Genomic DNA, 20,692 nt, shown 5'->3' with positions numbered 1-20,692 from the left:
AAGGCAGAGCATCGACTGCTAGGTATCGATATTAACGAGCATGTATTACGGCTACCGAATTTCGGATACGCTTGCATTCATCTTTCCGTTGTAACAACGAGATCATTTATTAAATAATTTATAATACCTTTAATAAAAATGCAGATACTTTACCGAAACAACTCTCAAGATAAGTAGGAGTGACGTTTTTTTTGAATAATTTATAATCTTAATTAGCTGAAACTAACCTATAAAACGATTACGCGAGATCATCGTTATTTGGGATTTTGTAAAGCTGCGTTATTTGTGCTTGTACCACCAGTGATAGAAACTATCGAGACGCTGAAAAACGAAAGAGACGCTAATGATGTATACGGTGCAATCGTCCGGCATGTTATTAAAGCGATTTAGTGCGAATTATGTTCAAAACAGTACTAGATTGGCATCTTTTCGGCAGTGCGAACGTTATGGAAAATTTCACGATTGTCGTAAGCGAATAAGTCACTGGTTAAAAGCCCAAGGCGAGCAAGTAGCCCAAGCTTGCACCAAACAGTGTGAATTTATCATTGCACAGCGTATAAGGAGAAGCTTACAAATATTTCATTTATATACTCGAATATGGGACGAGGTAGCGCTGAAGGAATTCATGAAATCCTGGAGGAATCGTGCGTTAAGAAACAGTAGGCATTTTTTAATGAGTAGTATAGGCATTACTATGTATAATTGGGATCGCGAACGAATAACCAAGGATGAATTGAACGGGTAAGGATAGCAGCTCTTTCGTAGCATTTGTTTGTTATTTGTTATCTGGCGTCATCTGATAGAAGCTTTTGTTAGTTACAAGAAAGAAATCGAAGGAATTTACAGGTTAAGAGATTCTACGGTTGTGTGCGCAAAGTGCCAACTAAGAATTGTTATAGATGTCCGACAATCTGGTATAAAGTATTGTACGTGTACCGATAATAAATTCAATGCCACTTCCAATCAAGATTGTACGTATCGAATTGTTAAAGAGCATTCTATAAACATAGATTCAAATATTTGAAACAGCCACTGTTTCCTTTAATTTTAGCAGAGGGATGGAAACCATATATAGAGCGAGAAGATATGCTTATATGGAGAAGAGAAGAACCAAATTGTGGAGGGTTGTTTGCGTATAAAGTATACGGTTCTTTTGCGGAAGTTACGGCAGAGGACTTTTTACAAGCACAAATAGACGTTGACTATAGAAAAGAATGGGATCCAACCGCTCGCGAATTACGAATCATAGATACCGATCCTGCATCGCAATCGTCCGCTGATAGTCATTCCGATGTTATATATTGGGAAACGATATGGCCTGTAGGCAATAACTGCCAGTTATTAATAATATTAATTACACAGCCGACTCTCAAAATTGTAATACTTCGCATTACGTTTGTAGAAACTGTTTGCAAATAGAGACTATGTGTATCAACGGGATTGGGTAGTGGACAAAGAGAGACGGTTGATAATTATCATCAGTAAAGTAACTGATCATCCCGCTGCGCCGTCTAAACCAGGAACATACAGGTATTGCAAACACTTGATAGAATATTTTGCAACTTCGAACGGCGTAGATGTCACGTAGGAAAATGCGATATCGTTAAGTTGGTCGATCGATCTTTTCTAGTTTGGTATTTCATTATGGAATCACCTAGTTCAATAAGTATTTGGGCAGCCAGAATTAAATATGAAAGTAGGAGAGTCTAAGATTCTCCTTTTCAATAAATAATCTGAAGTGTGTACATAACAGAGTCACAACGTATTGGTCGTACATGGTGATAAGGCCTTACACAGAATTCCATCAGCCAGGCATCGAGTTTGGGTTGACTTACTTCGACGATCCTGGTGTAAATATTCCATCTGCGGTTACCGCGTGGGTCGCAATGACAGGTATATACATTGTTCGTGTACGAGAACGCGATTAAAAAACTAATTATTTTTCACTCGATTGCAAAGTTTACAGCTTGTACTTACGTTCTTAAACTCTAGGATTACCGAACTTTTTAATTCGTATGAGAGAAGCGTCGAGGAATTATCAGAATTACAAAATTGCGAAACAGAGTTTAGACGCGTCCGATACTAATTACGTTCCCTTGAAAAACGAAGATATTTTTGAGGATAAAGTCCTACACGGTAATATGCAAAATTCGGAAAGGAGCGAAATACTCAATGGTAAGAACGTGGAGGACTACAATAAAATTGAACATACGGAAGTACCACAGTTCAACGAAGATCTGAAGGAAGAAGAAGAAGAGGAAGATAGTACAAATTCGTCTGAGGAAGGCAGAGGTTTACTAGATTATTTCTATCTTGCAAAATTATTTGCATGACCATTGCAGTTTATAGTATTTGGAATAAAGAAATTGGTTTTTGCCGATAGAATGATTTTGATGCGATCCTCTGTGGGCAGAACAGTGAGTCGACAAGTACAAATGCGATATTAATAATATTGGGCACTTTTATGTACGTCGGTACATTTAATCGCGTCACGTCTATGTGAACACGCATGAAACGATTATTGTATTCTATTTAAAACAGCAAACATGAGACTGATACCTTCATGGTCAATTTTACCTACATTAATCGAGTTATCGAAATAATTGCCACGAGTTAACGAAAAGCACATTATTAGTTTTGAATCGGAGGAAATTGTAACGTAATTTGAACTCGTGCAGTGAGATATTTTGCTACATCCTAAAATACTGAAATTGTACAAAATAAAATATTCTGTTGGATCCGTGTATATTCAATTGTAGTTTAAATACAAATAGATGTATAAAACATGAAAAAAACTGGTTTACTATACATGTGCGCTTATGAATTTACTACTTACACATATACAAAGTATCCTTTTTACTTAGCCGATAAATAATACATAAACAATCTGTGTAATATGATAAATTTTTATATCGATATACTATATGACATTTATAACAGTGAGCATAATATTGCAAAATGTTTGTATACTGATCTAAACATAGCTAGGTGTCGTTCATTATTTTAAAGCTATATACTTTGTACGATGATGTCGAACGATATTATAGATAGAAAGCAATATTGGTGTACCTGAAATCATGCATTTATTAGAAATTTACTCCCGTCTGTGTGTTCCTAATCTAAACTGTGTCTATGTGATTTCTACCTTAATAAAAAAACTTTGACACAAAGCGTGTTTCCCGCACTATACGTCCTCTGTTATAGTAGCACATCTTATAAACGTGTCCCCGTCTTCGTCAATATCGAAACAAACTTCCTCCGGTAATTGTTTTGGTTCAGACTTAAAACCAAAACAATCCTCGTCGTGACATTTTTGATATACCGTTTTACTAGTCAAATTTACAATCAAAGAAACATTGTTGCTCTTATGACATCTACCAATATTTTCGCAATATCTATACATCAAAACACAAATGTTACACACTTGGCTATGTATTTAAATAAATGTATTTAACAAGCGTATTTAACAAAAACAAATACCTGTATCCGTATGTTTCGTACATTAAAACTTGCGCTAAAGAAAAATATTTACATAGACGTACTTTCCCAGGATGTATTAGGTCGCTAATATATTTATCTAGTATCAAATATTTTGAGCTACAATTATTGTGATTAGGATAATTGTATTGTCGCACTACTTTTTTAAAAGACTTTGCTTCTATCGTGCCATTTTGAAAATATTCAAGTAATATCATACCTTTCATGGCGGTAAAATAAGATATCAACGAATCCAAAAATATATTTAACTCTTTGTCATTGTACACGGTAGAATGAATATATTTACAATCTTTGGAAACTATCAAATTAGATTGCTTTCCCCACTTGGTGGATTTATATATTCTAAAGTGTCTGTTTTTGGTATAAACATTGGTATCGATAAATAATTTTTTATCTCTTTTAGTTTCAACGAATAACTGTTCAAGTTTTGTTTTATCGAAAGAGCTTAGAACGTCGTGCTGCTCTTCCTTGGACGAAATATAATTAAAAATATCTTTGCATATAGATTTTACCAATCTACCGACATGATAATTGTTCTTAAATGCTATATCTTTTATATTAAATATGATATGCCTACTAAACTTTTCAGAAGTACTTGAATCCAAATTCAGTACGTTAGTTACATTGGACGGTAGACCCCAAAGTTTACACAAATACGCATTAAATATATCAATTATCGTATTTGTCATACAAGGGCCATCGCTTTCTGGATTTAATTCGATCGAGAATTCTAAATCCAGATATAACCGACAAGGTGAATTCTCTGGAATTACCTGATTCAAAGTTTCTCAGACATTATTGCGCTGTTCGTCGTTAGACGTAACAATTGTAAGAGTAAAAAATTTGCTGAAATTAATAATTCGTGCTGTTAAAGACGTACCTCGTAAGAACATCTTTCTTCCGCTGGTCGATGCTCGTAATGCCACCAATACATTTCGGGATGAGCTACCACGAATTTACGGTTTCCATTCTCCCCTTGATAGACAAAAGTACAAAGCATATTAAAGTCATCACTTTCCTTGAAAGCTACGGCAAGGGCTTCTGCTTGTTTGTAAAATTCCATCCAAAAATTTGGCGGTCCTAGAATGTGCGATGGCATTTTTCGAGATACTTGTACCCATGATGGTTTCCCGAATGACTTGTTTCTCTTGATTGCTCGTTGACCGTAAAAAGTGTTTGCATTAATATTGCTCATGTTGTAACGTTCGTAGTTAAAAATGGTGAAAGGATTCGGTTCTTATATTGGCGCCAACGGTAGCTTCGTTTCGCGGCAAAATACGTACACGAACTTACTAACTCTTAACGAAACGAAACCTTGTGCAACATTTCGGAATGCATTGTTAGACTTCAAGTTAGAATTATTATTATTTATCTTTGTACTTGTAGTATTTAGAAGAGAAATTATTTGTAATGTTTAATAACGTATTGTAATATATACAGTATATTGGAAACATTTATTCTTGCCCTCTAAGAGAAAGTTACTAGAGGGCTGATACCAATCGAGCCTCTTTCTTCTTCCAACAGGCGTTTTGATTGGTGCTAGAGCTGCAACTTTCTCTTAATGGGTAATAATTAATATTTAAAATGTACTGGCAACGATGCCATTTAGACGTGCTTGATGTGATCAGTCTCCTAGAGGGAAGTCTAATTTAAAAATAGTATGTAGAACAATCGAGTGACTCTGTTTCGCTGTAACCGTATCGTAGCCATTTTGATGGAAACGATTTAGCTAGTTTAAAAGAATGTTTGATTCTCTGTTATTGTAGCGAATAATAATAGGAATTCCGTTTGTAGATTGTAGTGAATTTTTGTAACGACGCAATTTCATTGGCTAACCGAACAGACATGTAGAAATTACATCGCGTTCGATGACTAGCGTAGTATCAGCCATTCTTGCAGGTTATTATAAATTTGACAGACTAACCGTAACCGTCGAGTCCATTGGCGATACATATTTTTGAGTTTGTGTTTCAGGAAGTCGTCGTGGGATTAATAAATAAACAGAAATGCGTTAGAAGTAAAAATGTATGCATCTAGAAGTGTATTAAGGTATGGACAAAAGACGAATGTCGTATTAATTAAACGCGTAACGATTTTAATTCCGTCCACCGAAGTTTACGTTTCTAAAACTAAAATTAACCGAAGAACTTTGAATTCATCGATGTTTCTGCATATAGTAGAAGACATATTATTATTAATATTAAGTTTCATCGAACGTTCAGTCTTCCGTGCATCACAGACGAGATCTCGTTTGTGGTTTTACCGCCGACGAGGTATAGGATAGATAGGAGTTGGTGTCTCACGAATTGAATTACCAATGTCACGAAAAATCGATGGTGCAGACGTCCAAGATCGGTGACTCTGTGAACCATAATCGATCGAAGTTCGTAAATGGGGGAAATTCGATCCTGTACCTCGTCTGCGGTTCTATCGAACGTATCGGTCCCCCGGAAATATTGCAACGATAAGTTTCAACGATTCTCGTAGCTTGACCCAAGAATAGATATTCGTTAAAACAACAGGTGGAATTAGAAAAATTTTAGCTCGCGTCTTTATCGTGTTTTATCATTCAACACGATAATTTCTTTTGTTTTATGTTTATTGTAAAAAGTTTCAGAGGTTAATGTACCTTTACGAAAACGGAAGTCATTTGTCTCGACGGTCGGTAAAGTAGAGAACGTGGAGGCGTCTTATCGAAAGAATTCGCGGAATTTCGAGGAGTTGAAAACTCCGATCGATTTCTAATCGATAATTCCGCGAAGTGGTTTGTGCAATTGTGTTAAAAACCCTGATCGTTATCGGTGAATCGAACGCGTCAATTCTGGACTGGCTTGCGACGTTGGTTTCGGTTATTGGCGATACGTCGGTAAATCGAGGGTCGTAATTATAGAAGATTCGAAAGCCGAGTCGTGACGTCAATGGTTCCGGGAGATTCGTTACGGGTGTCTTTCTCTGCGGGAAGAGCGTTGTCGTCGCGGTGGAAACGATCGCGTCCTGTAGCGCTGAAAATTCACCTTGGCCGAACGAGTGGAAATTCCCGTCGGTTTTCGGCGATAGAAACGCGCACGACGCGTGGAGCTTCAAAGATCGAAGTCAATTAGAACGCGGTTGTAATTCGTTGCCGGGAAAAGATATCGTACAGCTGTACGCGAGCAACGCGACAAAGGGACGAACAAAGACGGCGTAACGATCGATTACGAAAATAATAGGAATAGGTTTGCAGAGATGAACGAGAGGAGTTTCGACGGGCGCGTGCATGCGCGAGGAACGATCGACGGTGGAACAATAAGCCGCGTACCGTTCAAAGAAGAAGCGGGAGGAAACAGGTACGCGCGACGAGGCTTTTCGATAGCTATTATCAATCGACGCGATAGAAAATCAGCGATAACGCGACACGAGCGAACGAGATGTCTACTTACGTGTTTGCGAGTGGGTAACGCGGCGTTCAAGATCATCGAACGAAGTGTCAGTACTCTTTCTTGTTTTCTGAAACCGCGTTTCTCATCCGTCCTCCCGTCTCGTCGCGTCCGTCTCTGTCGTTTCGCGTTCGCCCGGCCATCCGATCTCCGTTCCCCCGGTTTCACGTCTCGACGGACGAGATTTCGATCGTTTCCACGAATGTTCTGGTAGAACTCGCGGAGAATCCTCTGTCGCGCCTCCTACCTGCGTTCGAGCGCGTGTTTCCCAGTGACTATGATCTAAGAATAGTTGTAAACGCCGATTATTCGACGAAAGATCCGCCCTGGCGATAGATATGCTCTCGCGTTCCCGTCGCCCGTGATCCGCGAGGAAGGGTTCGTTCGTCGCGGCGTCGAACGGAATCCCGTGACGCCTCGAGAGCCATCGAGCGCGTATCGGGTGGATCGAAAGGAAAATGGACGCGTCGACGGTCGTTTCGTCGCGACGCGTCCGGGTGGACGGTACCGGGTCAGAAGCTCACGACACGTCGTCGACGAGTTTCGAACGGTGACGGGTAGTCGGTCGGGTCTTCCGGTCTCGCGTTTAAGCGACGGGTTTTGGCGTACGCGGGAAATCGATCTCGCGCGCATACATGGGTACCAATTGGATCGTGCTATCGAGGTTCGCGTGGCTCGTGTGGTTCGTGTGGTTCGCGTGCCCGGCGACGGGCGAGGTGACCTGTCGCGAGGTGCAGCTGCCCCGCGATTGCGAGGCCCTTTGCAAGAAGAACCGATACGGCGCGTTCTCCTGCGAGCTCAGGATCGCCGTGCTGCTTCCGGCGGACGCCAGCTTCGACATCTCATTACCGAGGGTACGCCCGGTTCTCGGTGAGTTCTTCAGGGTTTAGGGTTCAGGGTTCACGCTCGACACTCGTTTCTTTAACCCTTTGCACTCCAAATTATATTACAATTTTGTTACCAGCGGCTCAATGCAATTAAATATCTGCTTAATTTACACTGATGTTGTATTTTGTAATTTTCAAGCGTACGATATCTCTTGAAACTTGTTTCGCAAAAAAAAAAGATTTCCCTTCTTCCTTCAGGTACTTCTCTGTTTGAGCAAACTGCACAAAACTTTCTTTCAAAATGTACGAAAATGAAATTGAATTCTATTGGTTTGAACTTGAAAAAATGTCAAAGGAGCACCTGACGTAAGAACCGATGTCGAGTCACGCTCCACACAGGAGTGCAAAGGGTTAACACTGGCACTCTACCAAACCAGTCGAAATTACCTATTTTATAATTTCTAATAAAAGTTTTAAAAAATTTACGATATTTTAAACAATAAGTTGTTGTTCAGTGTCAATGCTCAAGACTCGTTTTTGTAACGCCGGAATTACCAAAAGCAGCAAAAATCATTAGAAAATCTAAAAATTATTCTTGCACATGTATTGTAAATTAATTTTGTTAAAATTTTACAAGCAATAATAATGAAATAAAAAGGGTTTATTTCCGTTAATAAATAAATGATAATAATGATAATAATGCTAATAAAAAATGACCCATTCATAATTTTCAACAAAATTTTTAAAAAATTTACTGGACCGAATCTACGAAAATTTACGATATTTTAAACAATGAGTTGTTCAGAGTCAATGTTTCTTTAAAAGACTCGTTTCTTTAACGCCAGAACTACCAAAAGCAGTCAAATTCATTAGAAAGTCTAAAATTATTGTATTATAAATTAATTTTGTTAAATTTTACAAGCAATAATGTTTGACCCTGTAAAATCCACATTTGTTGTTTTTTACATATTACATCTTTTGAATCAAAAGATTTATTTCCGTTAATAAATGCATGCTAATAAAAAATGTCATAATTTCTAACAAAATTTTTGAAAAATTTACGATATTATAAACGCTTATTTCCATTGTATATATATTTATGTACATTTCATCGCGTATCTATCATTTTAATTTCTTTGGTGCAAATAAATACAGTATAATTATATCTTATGTTCGCAGAGGATGACAAATAAATAAAAGCCATAGGTTAACGATGATAAATGTATTTAAGTATTGCTGGTTCGGTGTTTAGATCGAGTCTGAAGCTCCCGTTTTCCAATATAAAAGGGTGGGAATCTTCCACTTCCGACACTTTCCAGAACGCAGCTTGATTACAAAGGTGTCGGTTGTCTTTGAAGTCTGCGCCCCGACAGACAGCCCAATGGCGCGGCAACATCAAGAGCATTCGCAGAAGCCTACGTATAAAACGTTTTTGTTCGTTTCAGAGATTAAGAATACCAGGTGTTGGAGAACAACTCAAAAAGAGAGAAAGCAAATATGTGACTTGAGGGGAACCAATCTTGATAAATTTTTTAAATCCACAAAAGCTGGTACTCTCACCAATTAATTGATTTTGCAGAGTTGACTGTGGTGGAGGTCGCGTTGGAGAACAGATCCAAAAAAGAGAGAAAGCAAATACACGTGACTTGAGGGGAACCGATTTTGATAAATTTTTTAAATCCACAAAAGCTGATAGTCTGACCAATTAATTGATTTTGCAGAGTCGACCATGATGGAGACCGCGTTGGAGAACGGGTCAAAAAAAGAGAAAAGCAAATACACGTGACTTCAGGGGACCAATCTTGATAAATTTTTGAAATCCACGAAAGCTGGTAGTCTGACCGATTAATTGATTTTGCAGATCTGGCCGTGGTGGAGGCCCGCTCGCGAGGACTGCTGCCCCCCTGGCTGAGGCTCAAGTTTCACCCCCACGACGACCACTGCGACGCCATGTACGCGCAGATCGCCGCCATCGACGGCTTCTCCAACTGCGTGCATCTGTTTCTGGGCCCTGCGTGCGACTATTGCGTGGGTAAGCCATCCAACAAGTCCGAGATTTGCTCGTAACACGTTAAAATCGATCAACGACCGACCGTTGGAACGTTTTCAGCGGCCGTGGGCAGAGTGGTGAAGTTTTTCGGCGCTCCTTTGATCACCACCGGTGGCTTCACCTACGACTTCACGGAGAAGAAGACCGAATGCAAGGACGAGTACTTCATGACGACCAGAATCGGTAGTCTGGCGTTCAGGGACCTCGCGAATCTTTTCTTGGACGTGATGAACCGGTGCGTGTACGATTCTCTTTCTAAAATATTTCTAAATTTCTTTCTATAATATTTCTATATTTCTTTCTCTGCCGTCAGTTATGAATGGCGTAAGGTGCATCTGGTTTACGCCACGAACGGTCAGAGCCAGGTCGCCGGCAGGCACACCTGTCAGCTGATGATGAAGTCCATGGTGGAATTTATTAAGAAGCAGCCGAACTTCTCGTTTGGCACGTTTGATCTCGAGACTACCGTGGTCGGAGACTATCCAGAGGCGTTGAGGGATCACGTGGGCAACTGGTACAGCGGTAAGTTGCCATTTTTTTCTCTATCCTCGTACGTCTATTTTCGACTTGGACATGTTCCGTCGACCATAAACCCGTCGCTCTCAGATTTTCCAAACGCGATACGCTCTGGAACCTATCGACCCGGTCGTATCACTCCATTATCATTGCCATCTAAGATTTTAGATACTCGAGGCTGTACAGAGGAAACTTTTACCCTGGTCAAACCGTTAAAAACAATGTTTCAAACATTGTAAAACGCTTCGTCGTGGAACACATTTCACGGTAAATGAAATTTCCGAATTCTGACTCGAGATCAAAGGAATAGTTTTTTATTCGAAAGAAAATATACTCGACCAAACTTGGTCGTATCGAGGCGGAAAGGTAATTTCGCTATGAATTTTATCTCGACGTTTCGTGAACGTACATTTGATTATCGTTGCTCGCGTCGGGGTTAATCGAAGCGACGTTAAAAGGGGACACGGAAAATTGCTTCGAAAATTTAACGACGATTCTGATTCGCGCGTACGTACACACGCGTGGATCCGACGCGTCCGCATTAAGGTCATCGATCACGTCGAGACTCATTCGCGGCTTTTAACATCCCCTTTTTCGTTCTTTCGTCTGCTATCGAAGCTCGTGTGTTATCGAGTACACGAAAGGGGAGTCGAAAAAATCGAAACGCTCGCAATTCGCAAAGCAAACTCTTCCCGGACCCGGGCCACGGCGCTTCCTTCAGCCGAGAAGGATGAAGTACTCGCGTATTTGTTCGTCTAATTGCCCATATCAATTAGACGAGGCGGAGCCTTATCGCGACGGTTTCGTGCGCGTTATCGGTACGCGTTATCGCCGAGTCGAAGCATTTCTATTATTGCTCTTTTTACCGTACGATGCGTCTCGAACGCGTCACGATTACTATATTTATACGTTTCCTCAATGAATGCGAAAAATATAACCGCGATCGATATCTGTGCAAACCGTTACAAGGATTCCTGCGTTCGATCGACCCTCCAGGCTCGTTGCTCCCATCTACCAGATAACAATTCGCGAGGATCGTTGGTCTCCAGATTCTTTTAACCGCCATTCAAACCACTCCGGTATCTCTATACGCTTTTAGTAACTTTTCTGTTCGTTTTGTATCTTAATACTTTAATGGCCGCTGTCACGTATACGTGAGCAGACTTTGGCCAGTGTCACGTGTGCGTATCAGACACCATTTCATCGTACATATTCAACTTATTACGTTTGTTGAGGTTACCTTTATAATTCCTTATAATAATTTATTTATTTATTCATTTATTAACGGGTATTAAACCCTTTAGTACAAAGATGTAATATGCAAGGAACTACAGATGTGTTCCTCATCCATCCTCCAGAACAATTTGAAATTCTTTTTCCAGTTGAAAAATTTCACAGATCTAACCCAGACCTAACCCAGACCTAATCCAGACCTACCCTGTCGATTTTTCTTAAATTTCGTTTTTGAGTTTTAGTAATTTTATTTGACGCCGTACAGAAAAGTTGTCTGATACATTTTTATAGCTACCCATGAGCTCTACTTTAGAAAAAAGTTTCAATGAGATACGTTCACTATTGTAGAAGTTATGGCAGTTTGAAAATTGGACCATTTTTATGGGGTTTTTGCGCATTTTGCGGGATTAAGGAACAACTTTTCGAATATTTTTGCGATTTCTACATATTCTCAAGCAAAATAAGCGTTGTTTGCCGCTCGAAACATTACAATCCTCCAATCCGTTCAGGAGTTATGATGTTTTGAAGGTAACCATTTCTGGCCTAACATTAGATTTTCGGTAAGGAATTTTTTTCTAGAAAGTGGGTAGGATTTCGGGGGTATGTCTATTCACCCGAAATAATTGTAACTGGCCCCTGCAACCGAAAATAATTTTTCCAAAACGATTTGAAATTTTTTTTTCCCGTCGAAAAATTTCACATCTTCTCGAATTTTTTTCTAGAAAATGAGTAGGATTTCGGGGGTATGTGTAATGATCAAAAATGATTGTAATTGACCCCTGTAACTAAATATAATTTTTTTAGCGTGATTCTAAATATTTTAATTTCATCTAAAAAGTTCAGTACCTACTCGAATTTTTTTCTCGAAAGTGGTTAGGATTTCGGGGGTATGTCTATTCACCCGAAATAATTGTAACTGACCCCTGCAACCGAAAATAATTTTTCCAAAACGGTTTGAAATTTTTTAATTTAATTGTTAATAACTTTTTAACGAGGCCTCGGTCAAGAAACTGATATTCTTCATTTTCGCCTTATTTTGGCCTCTAGAATCTCCTATTAAAATTTTTCCCAGGGTTGGTCGAACACTCCGTATAATATGACGACTCCAGAATACATACGTTTCTGGGGCAAAAAGTTAAACCCAAAAATAATTTTTCAAATGCTTTTGCAATAAAGTCAGACCCTTTACAATGTTTTATAAATTTTTTTTCGAGACAGAGCTTTCTCCTAATGCGAAGAATAAGGCACCATCGAATACGCAACGATATATCGTCGTTCGGCACTAAAAGGGTTAATTTATTTCTAAACATTAAAATTACCAAAGGCTATCGAACAATCTGCTCGCCGTATTCAAACGCCGCGGCTAATTGAAAGAACAAACCGCCTCCTCTATTGCTAGAAATACCTTCTGTCGATAATCGGTGACCTGCAGGACTTCCCCGCCGCGTTCGTCGGTAAGTCAGATCGTATCCAATTTATTCGCGCATTTATTCGCGAATAAAAAATTAATAATTTGATTTAATTTCCCGGAATTCATTCCTCGTTTCGATCGTTCGTTCTTGAAACGTACGATCGCGAATTGGTACGGGGATCGATACGCGCGTGACGATAGGTCGAAACGTTCGAACAGGGTGACGCGTAGCGATGCATCGAGAATTGAACGCGGAACGAAGGTGTCGAAAGCGCGATACATAGAACGTCGGAGGGCGTGCGAAGATCGGACGCATGCGTTGCCCCGTTGCTCCGTTACCTATGTCTGTGGATGGACGCGGGAACGTGTATATGCAGAGGCTGCCCTGAACGTGTGGTCGGGGTCAGAGAAAGACAGAAGGACCACGAGGAGGCGGATGAAAAGGAAGAGGACGATCGGCGACGATTCGGAGCGGGCTGCTTCCTCTCGAGCGCTCGAACCGCCTCAGTTTCAATCGCGCGCCCCGAGCTAACTCGTAAGCTCGCCTCCGGAGCCTCCCAAAACACTATTTTCTTTCATTTGCAAAACCATACGAATCTCGCGAGTCCCCTCGTCTCTGTACCCCCGGAACTATACCGCAACAAAGGGGAGACGTTCGAGTATTTCCGCCAACGTTCCACGTGGTTCTCTCGATCCTCGGGACCGATTCCCTTCCGGTCCTCCCGTTCACGAGAATCGCGTTCGATAACATTTCGCGCGCGATGACTCTACATTGGCGAACTATACCGTAGCCGTACGCCAATTAGAAGTGCGCGGTAATCGATGCATAAACGCCCTCCCAACGGTTCCTTTCGAAGGTGCGCGTTTCGAGGCTTTCTCTTTGTTTTTTTTATCGCGGCATTCTTCGATCTTATGGAAAGAGAAAGCTTCCGGCAGAGAGACGATTCACGTGTCATTTGCTTCCAAACACACCACACCCATCGATCGTAACAAAATTCTTAATTTCTCAGGTCTATTTTCTTCCTCTCGATCGTTTTGGTATTCCGTTTCGACGAGAATCGCGAATTCACGGGACGTCGAGCCGTTTCGAAATTCTCGATTCGCGAGACAACTTCGTTCGCAGCCGTTTCTCTTTTCGTTGGCCGTTCGATCCTCGCGCGGAAACGCGAGACCAGAGTCCCTTTCCTTCGATATCGGTAATGTTATTTCCCCCCCGTTCGCGTTACGGAAATCGTAACTTCCGTCGATCTGATTCGAACCGTGTTGCAGTGCCAATTCGCGTCCTCGAAGGGACCACAACGCTGTTAATCCCTCGAAAAAGTTTAAAGAATCTCGTCCCGACGGATTAGGCGAGTAGGAGATCCCCAATTACGCGAACTTACGTGTTATTCCAAAAACAGTATTTGCATATTTTAAATTAATCAATGATTTAACGCCCCAAACCTCTCAAACTCTGTTCTTAGCATACCCACTTTTCTCATGGAATTTTTACAGTCCCGTTAAAATTCAAGAATTCCATCCAGATTAATTTTCTTTAACATCTAATCTTGTTCGTGTCGATCGTTGAACATTCGTGCAAGTTCCCGAACAAATTGCTATTCAAAGCCCGGGTGCAAAACATATTTCGATGACTTCCAGCCCGATAGACCGAGAATTATCGCGCTGGGAAGTGAATTTCAATAATCCCGCGCGTTCGTTAATTTGTTCTTTTATAGGATTTAAATCTGCTTTGCCGTCGCGATCGATTCCGGAGTCCGAATCAACCTTTTTCCCCCCCGTAAATCGTTGTGGCGGTAAACAATATTATCCCGTTCGAATCGAATTCTCTGTTTTTTCTATCGAATAGTGCCTGGTTGCAGGTTTTCGCACGGTCCACGAATATCGTAGTTTTGCGTTTCCAAAGAATACGACAGCTGACATTCCGAACGTTCGTCGCTATGTCTGCAATTTCGTTTACCGTGGAAGTTCAGGTCGAAAAATTCTTTTCCGTGTTAAAGTTACAATAAACCATCAACGATTTCACGTCTTCTTTTAACTTCGAAATTCTGGAAAAAACAGTCTAATTTCGATTCGCTTAAGCGTGCTATGATTTCGTCCATTTACCGTGAAAGTTGGTGAAAAACGATCTGGATCGAATACTCGTTTACTCATTCCCGCGCCATTTGTATACTATTCGCTGCAATTAGAAAATCGCTATAAACGAGAAACTAAAGATAGCGCGTGGTGCAGTATCATGTTTATTATCGCGTGTGTCTTCACATCCACAAATATCACATTTCAAATTGGATCGAACGCAAGGACACGTGCCTTTTGCAATATTTCCGGTCCGCGGTGTCGCAGTAAATTTAAACTCTTCCGTTTTGCTTTAGTCAATCACAATCTATCCATTTTCTTTATTCAACTTTAGCAATTCGAAGAATGTACAGAGTTAAGGTTTCAAAGAAGTTCAAAGTTTCAATAATACCTTAGAGATCGTGTAATTCGTGGTATCTAAATAACAAACTAAATTCTTCGAAAGCTTGATCACCCACAATTTTTACCCGACGTTTCTCTGCTTCGAGACGCCAAAATGGCGAAACTTTAGTCAATCACAATCTATCCATTTTCTTTCAACTTTAGCAATTCGAAAAATATACAGAGTTAAAGTATATTCAATGTTTCAACAATACTCTTAGCGATCGTGTAATTGAACAACCTAAATTCTTCGAAAGATTGATCGCCCACAATTTTTACCCGACGTTTCTCTGCTTCGAGACGGCAAAATGGCGAAACTTTAGTCAATCACAATCTATCCATTTTCTTTCAACTTTAGCAATTCGAAGAACATACAGAGCTAAAGTATATTCAATGTTTCAACAATACTTTTAGCGATCGTGTAATTCGTCGTATCTAAATAACAAATTAAATTCATCGAAAGATTGATCACCCACAATTTTTACCCGACGTTTCTCTGCTTCGAGACGCCAAAATGGCGGCGAAAGAGTGGGAATTCGAGCGGAAGCAACCACGAAAAATTGATTCGTAGACTCTTTCCAAGGACTTGTATTCTAAAAAAACCCCAAAGAAAGACTTGATCGGTCCCCAAGAAGTCCCAAGATCGTCTGCTTCTCGAAGGACGCGAGACGCGAGGAAAGATGGCGGCCGCGAGCCCCGAGGAATCCGCCGCGACGGATAAGAGGCTGACTGGAAGCGGTTCGGGGAACGATCGTGGTTGAAAACGCGCGAGGAATCGTGATCCAGGTCGATGGCGATGGCGACGGGACGTGGAAAGTGCTGCAGACGCGGCGGGAACGCGTCGATGAGGTTGACGACGTTGCTTCTGACGACGATGTGTGCCAGCGCTGGAGCGAATCCCGACACGACGAACATCCTGACGACGATGCAACCGTCGTCGAAGGAATGCATGGAAGAGCAACTGCCACCGGTGAGAAGGGAACCGGTGAAGCTGGCGGTGATCGCTCCAGCCGATCCACGTTACGAGCAGAGCTTGCCCAGAGTTCTTCCCGCTGTTCTCTTAGCTGTGAGGGCGGTCAGCTCGACGAAGGGACCTCTACCTGGATGGAACATCAAGGTCGATCATCGGGACTCACGGTGCTCCAGCACCTATGGGGCCTTGGCTGCTTTCGAGTTCTACATCAACCGGACGGCAGGTCATCCCTTTCTTTTTCCCACTGCTTTCTGCCATTTTTGTTCTAACACGAGGCACAAGTCGATGCTTTGGAAAATGGCCGATTGTTAGACTATTGATTGTTGGAACTTGGCCTCCTGCTTGTCGGGGACCAAAGTAAACAGTGGAAATAGCTAGGAATTTTTCGTTATTATTCGTTATTTATGAGGGAATAAGTAAGGAACTGGAAATGTCGAACATTATCGCTTTAACAAAATAAATTAATTTACAATACGTTCCAAGGATAATCTTAGACTTTCTCATGACTGTTCAATTAAATCTGTTTTTAGTGTGTGCAAAATTTGCATGACACAATTTTGAGATCCAAACGTTGTGTGGTAACTGTTCAAAATAGAAAGTGACCAGACCTAACCCAGACCTAATCTAGAGCTAACCCAGACCTAACCCAGACCTAATCTAGAGCTAACCCAGACCTAACCCAGACCTAATCTAGAGCTAACCCAGACCTAACCCAGACCTAACTCAGACCTAACCCAGACCTAACCCAGACCTAACCCAGACCTAAACCAGACCTAAACCAGACCGAACTCAGACGTAACACAGACCTAACTCAGACCTAACTCAGACCTAACCCAGACCTAAACCAGACCTAACCCAGACCTAAACCAGACCTAACTCAGACCTAACCCAGACCTAACCCAGACCTAAACCAGACCTAAACCAGACCTAACCCAGACTTAACTCAGACCTAACCCAGACCTAACCCAGACCTAATCAATCGAAATAGTATCGAAACCACGATTTAATTTCATGTAAACGTGTGTCCAATTTGACCCGATTTTCAAGCTATCTTCTTGGATACATTGTACCATGTGTTCCACTGTGCTTTGGTCCACGACTGTACGTTTGTGTTTTTCAATCCGTGAGATATCGCAGTTTCTGAACAAAAGAGACACACGGGACCTCCTGGAAGACCTAGTTCCCTCCAACTTTGGCCAGCCACGGTATCGAACATCGACCAATCTCCAAAGCATCGCCATTAACACCGTTGATCAAACTCTAAAAACACAGAAATATTCCATAATTCGATGGCGAATGTTTTACAATTAAACTAGCGCTATTTACAATTTTACAAGCATTAACTGGTAAGTTCAGAGTGTCTTCCACCGGTGACCACCATCGAGAGCATAGGTTCCCCTCGTAAACACCATAAGCATGTAAATAAGATGCACTCGAGACCCCTGGCAAACATCGAGCAAGCGAGGTTGAATCAATCATACTTAATAAGAGAAGAAAATATCGAGCAAACGATAAATTTCGACGTCGTGAATAATGTAGGAAATATCACAAACTCAGGGGGAGCGTCATAAAAATTTTTATGAATACTTTCGTATACCCTTACGGTAGTATTATTGTACAGGGTGCCCCAGCGATCGTGCCAACCAGAAAAATGCAAATCTCCACGTACGAAAACAGATTTATCTATTTATCTACAAGGGGGAAAACCCCATTGATTGAAAAAAGAAATTAGTAAGCGACAAAAGTACCAAATGGCTTGCTTATCTGACCTCGAAATTTCTCAAAAGTCAACAGACGAAATAACACACGGTAAAATATGTTCGTGTGACGTGTTATCGCTGGTACCGATATAACTGCATCCGATTAGGGTGATTTGGTAAATAGAGATAAGACTACCTCGCGAGATTAACTTCTATTAGAGCAACTGTCCAAAACACCGTTCTTTCACACAGAAACGCGTTCGAGACTTATTCCAGAATTAGTGAATTTTTATCCTCTTCGTATCAAGCTGCTTCGTCCAAATTACGAGCAATTTCGAGGAAATATTAACATAATTGGAACGTATCGGTTTTTAAGGTCCAGTGGAAACATATTTATTATAAAAATTTCGCAAGTTGAAAAGTGCACGAAACGTTGCTACATCCAGTTAGCCGGTTTATTTAACGATTCACTGAACGGACCAACTCTTTCGTAAATGAACTAAAAACACAAAACGGTAATTGTCGCAGGAGTTAAAGCGCGGTTAAAACGTTCCGGAAGTAGCTACGTATAGCTCGGGACGCGAGATCGATTCTCTTTACGCTAATGGGTTACGTGTTCAGTTTACACTGTACGCATCGGTTTCGATTGCCTGTCCGTGAATTCCACGAAACACCCTGTAAATCGATAATTTCATTCGTTCATTCATTTATTAACGGGTATTAAACCCTTTGGTACAAAGATGTAATATGCAAGGAACTACAGATGTGGATTTACATAGTGAAACATTATCGCTTGGTGAATGTAACAAAATAGATTAATTTACAATATGTTGCAAAGGATAATCTTAGAGTTTCTAATGATTGTTTTAGTGTGTAAAAAATTTGCATTACTAATCATTCTATTTACACAATTCAGAGTGAAGTAAAAAGTGATTTGCATCGTCCAAATCAAATTACGCGCCGCTACCAGAAAAAACGACTCGATTTTTTCACGCGATATTAAATTAGACCAAAATTGACAATTATAACAGAGAACTGTATATTTTCTTTGTAATTATACCCACATATGTGTATATTCGTTATTGGTTTACAGTTGTGCGGGTACCATGATTCAGATAGGGGGTCAATACGCAATTATGCGCCTCTAGGGATTTTCTATTTTATTACACGTCGAAAGTATCGATAAAATTTTACGATATCTACCGGCCAGCTACTACAAATACTATATTTGTTTTTAGCACCGTCAGCGCGAATAACTAAATAAAATTTTAGCTAATAAAATTCCTCGACATTTATATACTTATTATTTTTATTTTCTCATCTTTCATTTTTGAATACAGAGTGTACGGTAACTCTTGGGAAAAATTTTAATGGGAGATTCTAGAGGCCAAAATGAGACGAAAATCAAGAATAGCAATTTGTTGATGGAGGCTTTGTTAAAAAGTTATTAATGTTTAAAGTTCCGCCTGTACTGAATTTTTTTCTCGAAAGTGGGTAGGATTTCGGGAGTATGTCTATTCACCAAAAATGTTTGTAATTAACCCCCGCAACTGAAAATATTTTTTTTAGAAGGATTTGAAACTTTTTAATTTCACAAAAAATTTCACTATCTATTCGAATTTTTTTCTGGAAAATGGATAGGATTTCAGGGGTATGTCTATTCATCAAAAATGTTTGTAATTAACCCCCGCAACTGAAAATAATTTTTTTAGAAGGATTTGAAACTTTTTAATTTCACGAAAAATTTCACTATCTATTCGAATTTTTTTCTGGAAAATGGATAGGATTTCGGGAGTATGTCTATTCACCAAAAATGTTTGTAATTAACCCCCGCAACAGAAAATAATTTTTTTAGAAGGATTTGAAACTTTTTAATTTCGTCGAAAAATTTCACATCTTCTCGAATTTTTTTCACGAAAGTGGTTAGGATTTCGGGAGTATGTCTATTCACCTAAAATGTTTGTAATTGAGCCCCGCGACCAAAAATAATTTTTCCAAAACGATTTGAAATTTTCCAATTTTGTCGAAAAACTTCACACCTTCTCGAATTTTTTTCAGGAAAGTGGTTAGGATTTCGAGGGTATGTCTAATGACCAAAAATAATTGTAATTGATTCCCGCGATCAAAAATAATTTTTTCAGAATGATTTGAAATTTTTAATTTAATATTTTAATAACTTTTTAATGAAGCCTCAGTCAAGAAATTGATATTCTTGATTTTGGTCTTATTTTTCCTCTAGAATCTCCCATTAAAATTTTTCCTATATATTTGTATTTATTTTCTTGTTAACGTCAGATTTAGAAACATTGATTGCACTCATTTCCTTTTAATTAAAGCATGTATATTGATAACATTACAGCATTTAAATTCAATATAAACAATTAACAAATAATATTTGCGACTTCTCTAACATTATTAGAATCTGAAACCCATCGAATCGAGTAACTTTAGCGTAAAAAATATTAATAAGGAAAGTGACTGGTAGGTCGCCGTAATAAATCCACCGTCGACGGTGTTTTGTTGCCCAATCGTCGCCTTTTTCTCGCTCGAACGAGCTCTCCTCGGTGCTTATTTCCCTCGGACTCGCGACGCCCCGGCCAGCGTCGATTTCTGC

General features: G+C 40.1%; 3 protein-coding genes across 6 annotated transcripts in view; 2 read left to right on the top strand and 1 right to left on the bottom strand.

The window, feature by feature from the left end:
• On the top strand, positions 1-2,905 carry LOC122405141 (stAR-related lipid transfer protein 7, mitochondrial-like). 3 transcript variants are annotated; one of them, XM_043409675.1, is made up of 7 exons: positions 4-741; positions 817-971; positions 1,052-1,320; positions 1,403-1,530; positions 1,754-1,893; positions 1,993-2,292; positions 2,384-2,900. In XM_043409675.1, exons 1-7 carry the CDS (start codon positions 344-346, stop codon positions 2,386-2,388), a joined length of 1,395 nt encoding a protein of 464 aa, XP_043265610.1. In that variant the 5' UTR covers positions 4-343; the 3' UTR covers positions 2,389-2,900. The 3 variants fall into 3 exon arrangements, with proteins under 3 accessions (XP_043265609.1, XP_043265610.1, XP_043265608.1); XM_043409674.1 differs by having other exon boundaries at positions 1-741; positions 847-971; positions 1,993-2,905; XM_043409673.1 differs by having other exon boundaries at positions 5-741; positions 1,993-2,899.
• Positions 2,906-2,981: 76 nt separating this feature from the next.
• On the bottom strand, positions 2,982-4,714 carry LOC122405142 (DNA-directed primase/polymerase protein-like). 2 transcript variants are annotated; one of them, XM_043409677.1, is made up of 4 exons: positions 4,379-4,714; positions 3,481-4,271; positions 3,146-3,395; positions 2,982-3,069 (listed from the first exon to the last, which is right to left on the bottom strand). In XM_043409677.1, the coding sequence occupies exons 1-3, from the start codon at positions 4,691-4,693 to the stop codon at positions 3,185-3,187; spliced, it is 1,317 nt and encodes a 438-aa protein (XP_043265612.1). In that variant the 5' UTR covers positions 4,694-4,714; the 3' UTR covers positions 2,982-3,069; positions 3,146-3,184. The 2 variants fall into 2 exon arrangements, with proteins under 2 accessions (XP_043265612.1, XP_043265611.1); XM_043409676.1 differs by having other exon boundaries at positions 3,031-3,395.
• Positions 4,715-7,670: 2,956 nt separating this feature from the next.
• Positions 7,671-20,692, top strand: part of LOC122394876 (atrial natriuretic peptide receptor 1-like) — a 48,043-nt gene continuing 35,021 nt past the window's right edge. Inside the window, exons 1-4 of the mRNA XM_043392061.1 lie at positions 7,671-7,784; positions 9,603-9,773; positions 9,852-10,026; positions 10,105-10,313. Of these exons, the coding sequence (XP_043247996.1) occupies positions 9,692-9,773; positions 9,852-10,026; positions 10,105-10,313 (466 nt within the window). The 5' untranslated portion in view covers positions 7,671-7,784; positions 9,603-9,691. The remainder of the gene's footprint in view (positions 7,785-9,602; positions 9,774-9,851; positions 10,027-10,104; positions 10,314-20,692) is intronic.

The sequence above is a fragment of the Colletes gigas genome, unplaced genomic scaffold (assembly GCF_013123115.1).
Source record: "Colletes gigas isolate AHSC1104 unplaced genomic scaffold, ASM1312311v1 Colletes_gigas_Sc00004, whole genome shotgun sequence".
NCBI lineage: Eukaryota > Metazoa > Arthropoda > Insecta > Hymenoptera > Colletidae > Colletes > Colletes gigas.
The sequence above is the reverse complement of the archived record's forward strand: the minus strand, read 5'-3'. Positions and strand labels throughout refer to the sequence as shown.